The sequence below is a fragment of the Abramis brama genome (genome assembly GCF_963993115.1).
Source record: "Abramis brama genome assembly, chromosome: 18".
NCBI classification, from domain to species: domain Eukaryota; kingdom Metazoa; phylum Chordata; class Actinopteri; order Cypriniformes; family Leuciscidae; genus Abramis; species Abramis brama.
The window spans coordinates 32,045,665-32,053,164 of record NC_139980.1 but is presented as its reverse complement, the minus strand read 5'-3'; the positions used below and the strand labels follow the sequence as shown (position 1 = coordinate 32,053,164).

Here is a 7,500-nt window from a genome sequence, read left to right as displayed (position 1 = left end):
TCACCTTGATCTTATGACATTTAAGAAAATGAAAATTACTATAAAAATATCCTGTAAATTTCAGAACTCAAAACTTCCTCGTTAGTCCAAAAACAGCTTTTATTGAAACCAAGCTCAGAAAACGTCTCATTTCGGATTTTGTCACATTATGATGTCATAGCTTGACGAAAGACCGCCTCTGCAGAAGAAGACCGACGCCTACTTCTACATCATCGCCTCTTTAGCCCCGCCCACCAATTCACCCATGTCATGAAGTAGTAAATACGAGACAGATGCAAACACAGGATCACTCCAGCAACAAAACCATACAGACGCCTATGAGGATTACATGACGTTTTGAAGTGCACGACACCTTTAAAAGAAATCTTAATTATTCCAAACTTTTGAAATGTGTATTTGATCAAAATACAGTAAAAAATACTTTTACAATTTAAAATAACAGTTTTTCATTTTAATTAGAGCTGTCAACCAAAATGAAAGTTTGTGTTTACATAATTAATTTGCATTTATAAATACACACATATGCATGTGTATATATTTAAGAAATATTTGCATGTATATACTGTATATATATTTATACATAATTCATATTATATATCACGATTAATAGTTGTACAGCCCTAATTTTAATATATAGTATTATATAGTAAAATGGTTTATGAATGGGGTTTCATGATGACTGTGTGTGTGTGTGTTCTCTCTCCAGATGAGTATAAGAGTAAAGTGGTGTGTGAAGGGGAGCGGTTGCGCTTGGGCTGTAAGACGGGGATGCAAATCGCGGTTTATTCCTCCATGTTTGGCCGCACACAGAAGGGAACGCTGGAGTGTCCTCCACACCACCAGAGAGCGCCGTCTGTCGGTGAGACATTTCTCATTTTTTACAATGGCTGCAACCAAAATCGCATACTTCTGTACTATATAGTAAGTGAAAACAAGGGGGTAATCCATCAGCCGGGAACTGAAGCTTCCCCGGGCGCCGCCATTGATTAGCAGACCATCACCTGCTGTTAGCATTCCATTGACTCCCATTCATTTTGGCGTCACTTTGACAGCGAATAACTTTACATCTGAGGCGTTTAAAGACTCCATTTGTCCATTATTTATTTCGAAAGAAACACGAAAATGTATAAAAGGCTCCATTACCTTGTATCTTACGTTATGGCCCTGTAGAAGCAGTTTTTGTCGCAGAGTAGAGAGATTATCGTATAGACAGGAGGAGAAGCTCGCGGGCAATCGGGGGGACGTGGAGGCAAAATGACAAAATAATTAATCAGAATACTTAGCAAAAGTTGCTCCTGCTCCTAGCTCATGGACACCTCCTACTCACGCTCTCCGTCTCTGCAAGTTTCGGAAGGGAATGATTCAGATTTCTCTTGGCACAGCTACTAGAAGACAGACAGGTTGCTCACGTCACATCTACGTCGTCAAGCTCAGTTTGAGTCTGCGCAGTACGCTCAGCCATCAGGAAGTGAGGATTTGTGAATAGCAGTGAAGCGATGCAACTGACACTAGTAGGTCACATGACAGTGACAGCATGGTTAATGTAGTACGTCCTGATTATATTCATACTACACACACTCTTACTTTTTTAGCGGTCGTGAAGAAATTACTTATTTAAAACAAGTACCTAGTCAAGAGAATATGTGATTTCAGACACAGCCCAGGTTTAACTGTGGCGGTCTCAACCAGCTACCTATCTTCCTACGTCGTCACTCAGTATATCGTGTACACGAATTCATGCACTGGTAAGGACAGGCTCACTACACATTGGGACACTGATGACTCTATTTCTGGTGACATGACAACATCCTCATTGTACAACATCACTACGGGTATTAGTGTTGTCAAAAGTACCGACTTCGGCACCAAGTCGGCCATTGTGTTCACGCGCTCAACATATACAGTATGGCTGTGATTGGCTACAGTTGTCAACGCTTCAAAAACGTTGTCTTGACTGAGCGCTTACACAGATACTGTACACACAGGAGCATTGGAAAGCAGGCGTCTATCAGCGGATCCCTAATATATACGCTGATAGACGCCTGCGTTCAAACACTCCTGTGTTAATGTGTGTAAGCGCTCGGTGAAGAGCGACTATCTACAACATGTTTTTGAAGTGTTGATCATTGTAGCCAATCAGAGACATGTATGTTGAGTGCGTGAACACAGTGGCCAATCAGAGGTGTTTAAGGATCCGTTCAACAGCGCTCAGAATGCTAGAGGGAAATGCTGGTGTCGTCACATTTTTAAAATTTCAGTGACGATTTGGTAATGAAGTCGTTTTTTATATATATATTATTATATATATATATATTATATATATCAGTGTTATTTTAGTTTTTTGAATTAGCTTTTTGTTATATACATTTTTAGTTAATGTTATTTTTAGTTACATTTTTAGTCATTTTGTTATTTTTAATATTGCTTTTTATGTTTATTTATTTCTATTTCAGTTTTAGTTCATTTTAGTTTTTATTTATTTTCAGTTAAAAATTTTAGTGCTTACTTATTTCTGTTTATTGCCAAGGCAAAATTTAGAATTTTTGTTTCTAAACTAATATTTATATTTCAGCTTCATTTCAATTAATTAATATAAATGTTTTTAATAGTTTTTGTTAACAATAATATATATATATATATATATATATATATATATATATATATATATATATATATATATATATATATATATATATATATGCATGCTGTATATATGTACCCATCCTTTATTGTCCTGTGAAATGCTGAACTATGTTTAATTATCTTACTGTATTAATTTAGAATTTAGATATTGTCTTTGTATCGATACTGGCAGTTCTTGGTCAAATATTCTGCAGAATAATCTAAATCTAGTGACTATTCAGTTTGTTTGGATTGAGAAACACCTTCAGGCTTTACAAACTCACATCACACACTCTCTTATATGTTAACTACCTCTTATGCAATAACCTACATTAAACGTCTTAAACACACACACACACACACACACACTGATCCTACAACACCTGTGCAAATGCGGATGACATCACATCATCTCAGGTGTTTGATTTCACTTGTTCTTAATTTCTCCTGTTTCTACATGTTTGTGTTTGTGTCTGTGTGCGTGTGGAATATGATGCTGTCAGTCCGTCTCATTGTTACTGTTCCAGCATCAAAGGAGAAACCGTCTCGTTTTGTGCCTGTTCTGGGGAAGTGCTCCGCCAGGAACATGTTTGAATTCAAGGAAGCTTCTCGGATGTGTGGGAGGACGTACGGTTAAAACGCCACTCTCTTTTTGTCCTGAGATGAATATCAGCTAATCTCATCTCCTCTTACACTCCTGGAGGGTGTGTGTGTGTCTGTGTGTTTGTTCAGATAAACACTGTGTTATTGGGACAAAATGTCCCCACAAAGATGGAAAAATCTGAAATCCTTGTCCTTGCGGGGACATTTTTTGGTCCCCATGAGGAAAACATCTTATAAATCAGACTAAGCGATGTTTTTTGAAAATTGAACAATGCAGAAAGTTTTGTGTGATGGGTTGGTTTAGGGGTCGGGTTAGTGTGTGTGTGTGTGTGTGTGTGTGTGTGTGTGTGTGTGTGCGTGCGTGTGTGAGATGGGCAGGTTTAGGGGTCGGGTTGGTGTGAGGGGAGAGAATATACAGTTTGTACAGTATAGAAACCATTACGTCTATGGAAAGTCCACGTGAAACATGAAAACCCAACGTGTGTGTGTGGGTGTGTGTGTGGGTGTGTGATGGGCAGGTTTAGGGGTCGGGTTAGTGTGTGTGTGTGTGTGTGATGGGCAGGTTTAGGGGTCGGGTTAGTGTGTGTGTGTGTGATGGGCAGGTTTAGGGGTCGGGTTAGTGTGTGTGTGTGTGTGTGTGTGTGATGGGCAGGTTTAGGGGTCGGGTTAGTGTGTGTGTGTGTGATGGGCAGGTTTAGGGGTCGGGTTAGTGTAAGGGGAGAGAATATACAGTTTGTACAGTATAGAAACCATTACGTCTATGGAAAGTCCACCGTGAAACATGAAAACCCAACGTGTGTGTGTGTGTGTGTGTGTGTGATGGGCAGGTTTAGGGGTCGGGTTAGTGTGTGTGTGTGTGATGGGCAGGTTTAGGGGTCGGGTTAGTGTGTGTGTGTGTGATGGGCAGGTTTAGGGGTCGGGTTAGTGTGTGTGTGTGTATGTGTGTGATGGGCAGGTTTAGGGGTCGGGTTAGTGTGTGTGTGTGTGATGGGCAGGTTTAGGGGTCGGGTTAGTGTGTGTGTGTGTGTGATGGGCAGGTTTAGGGGTCGGGTTAGTGTGTGTATGTGTGATGGGCAGGTTTAGGGGTCGGGTTAGTGTAAGGGGAGAGAATATACAGTTTGTACAGTATAGAAACCATTACGTCTATGGAAAGTCCACCGTGAAACATGAAAACCCAACGTGTGTGTGTGTGTACTTGTCCAACTATCTTTGTGAGTTTTAGACCATTGGAGTGAGGACAAAGAGGGTAAATTGGGGACATTCTGGCCAGTCCTCACTTTTTAAGACCCTTTTAAAGGCCTGTTTGAGGGTAAAGACTTGGTATTAAGGATAAGATTATAATTTGATTATAGGTAGGGTTCGGGAAAGCTTTCAGGTTAGGCACTTAGTTGTGATGGGTAAGGTAATGAGATAGAGATTACTTTCTCTCAATAGCTATGTTTCCATCCACCTCTTTTTATGCACGTTTTGGGATATTGCATCAAAAATGTGTATAAAAAACGTATGCGTTCGTTTGGGTTGGATAAATGTTTAATCCATGCTCATAGACTATGATGGAAACACATTTACCGAATAAATTCCTTGATGCACATTTAAAAAACAATCATGTGACTTTGCACGTTGGGACGGCATAACTGGACCAACCAGTGGACCGATCTCGTTGCTCAGCTTCTGAAATGCTGTTCTGGTTGTTCTGAAACGCCTGAGCAAAGTCTGTCGTCAAAGTGGTTCGTTGTAATAACCTCTAATAACCAGAACTGTCTTACATGACTGTGTTCTCAGACAGCAGCATCTGCCTCAGAAAGCAAGATAACACGTTTATTGCGTTTCGTCTGCGCGCCCTGAGACGCAAGTTATTTATTATACTGTATATGAAAATTATTATAGCTTCTCTTACTTTTTTAACCCTCAAGTTGTTTCAAACCTGTATGAATGTCTTTCATCTGTTGAACACAAAGGAAGATATTTTGAAGAATGTTGGTAACCAGACAGTTGACGGACCCCATTGACTTCCATAGTAGGGGAAAAAAATATTATGGAAGTCAATGGGGTCCATCAACTGTCTGGTTACCAACATTCTTCAAAATATCTTCCTTTGTGTTAAGCAGAAGACAGAAATTCATACAGGTTTGAAACAACTTGTGACATAATTTTCCTCTTTAAGTGAACTTTAATCTATCTTAGTCCTTGATTCAGCTGATTCGTTTCAAAAAGCTGCTTCATTCAGTAAGGAAACATGGCCGTGTGTTGCTCAGTGATGCAGTTACAGTGCTGTGGCTTTGTTTTGAACTATTTTGGTTGGCGAAATAGATCAAAAACAGGCAATGGTGTCTAAAATGAGGGACAACACCCTCTTAAACAGTGCTTGACTAATCACTCTGACACTGGACTCGATGATGAGGTTTGCTGTCTGTTTTTCTCTCTGTAAAGACTGAGAGTTTGACCAGAAGCTGCTCGAGAACCTCCATCTGTAGAGTAAAACGCCATTAAAGCCATTAAAACTGAATCAGTCAGAGCCTAAAGACTGTTAGGCCTGAAAAACATTTGAAACGCTTTTGATTTTGAGTGAAATATTCAGCAGGAATTAATGTAGATTTAGATTTTTATCCATCAGAATCTGATTGGATTGTGTAAAGTGATGATATTGGATAATATTTTTAACCATCGGCATAGTCTTTGTTACATCATCAGTCATTTCAGATGTAAAGAAAGTTATGTTAAACGTTTAATGATTATACTGTAGATAAAGAATATTTTCTGTAGAAATAACTTTTTTTTAGAACAATACGCAATAAGACATTTTTAGGAATTATGAATAAAATTCACAATGAATATTTTATACTTAGCAGACTACACTATACATGTTTTTTATTTTTTCATAATACCTCCTAATCGTTAATAAAACAAAGTTTCAGTCCTTAATTTTGAGCACTTTAATTTAAATGCTTTACTAAAATCAACTATACATATAGAATAGTAGTTAAAGAAAATAATTATACCCGTCATGCTATTAATTATCATCTCTGTCTAGACATTTAATTAATATTATCCGCTAAAGCATTGAATCACGGTCACAGACTGAATGAATGTGTGTATCGTGAGTGAATGAAAAGTTTGGGGTCAGTACGATTTTTGTATGTTTTTCAGAAGTCTCTAATGCTCACTATAAGGCTGCACTGATATGATCAAAAATACAGTAATATTGTGAAATATCATGACAATTCAAAATAACTGTTTTCTATTTCAATGTTTGTTAAAATGTAATTTATTCCTGCGATCAAAGCTGAATTTTCAGCATCATTACTCCAGTCTTCAGTGTCACATGATCCTTCAGAAAGGATCAGAAAACGTGATACATATTTTTTCAGAAATAGAAAGTTCAAAAGAACAGCATTTATTTGAAATGTAATCTTTTGCAACATTATAAATGTGTTCTCTATAACCGTCAGTCAGTTTAATGTGCTTTTACTGAATAAAAGTAGGCTATTAATTTCATTAAAAAAATAAAATAATAATCTCTCTGACCCTAAACTTTTGAACTGTAGTGTCTCACAGAAGAGTAAAGTGCATGTCCTCCATGGGCTTCTGTACATCTCCCACAGCCCATGATTCCCCCACACACAGCTGTAGAGTCAGATGATGAAGGACTGAAGGGTTTTCTCTCACGTGGATTCAGTTTCTGAATGCGCTCGACCAGAACTGGAGCTCCAGGGGAACCGTTAGATCCGTGCGGATCCAGGTCTGGCATACGGGACATCATCATCATCAGTGTGAGACGGGTGACGTGTCCCAGCGGCCCAATAAATAGTGTCCTCAACTTTAACTTTGGCAACACTGACTGGATATGCCGTTCATAAATCAGATCTCTATCAGCCAGCAGGTCTCTGTTTACTAACACGACTCGTGACCTTTGACCTCTGACATTTGTTGAAGCCATTAGTCCTGAGGTGACGACGTGTCTCCGGTCCTCAGATCTTCAGTGAGTGATGGTTGTGTCAAGTCTGTGCTTTGTGTTAATGGAGGTGTGTAAATGGGCCGTCGCTCTCTGTGTGTGTGTGTGTTCTGTCACTTCTGGAGATTTATAGCCTTTTCTCACTTCACTTGATATAATTAAACTTATCAGTGTGATGGCGGATCCAGGACGGTTCAAACGACAATCACCAACTGGAGATTCACCCGTTGTAAAATGCGAAAGACTTCGTTCGGACTACAGAAAAAAAGACACTGCAACCGGCTCATGCGAAAACAAGGACAAATATCGGAAGGGCATTAAAT

The 7,500-nt window shown here is 38.9% G+C and overlaps 1 protein-coding gene across 1 annotated transcript in view; it reads left to right on the top strand.

Annotated features, from left to right (window-relative positions):
• Positions 1-7,500, top strand: part of eva1aa (eva-1 homolog A, regulator of programmed cell death a) — a 48,189-nt gene that overhangs the window by 14,226 nt on the left and 26,463 nt on the right. Inside the window, exon 4 of the mRNA XM_084091875.1 lies at positions 707-859. Within this exon, the coding sequence (XP_083948001.1) occupies positions 707-859 (153 nt within the window). The remainder of the gene's footprint in view (positions 1-706; positions 860-7,500) is intronic.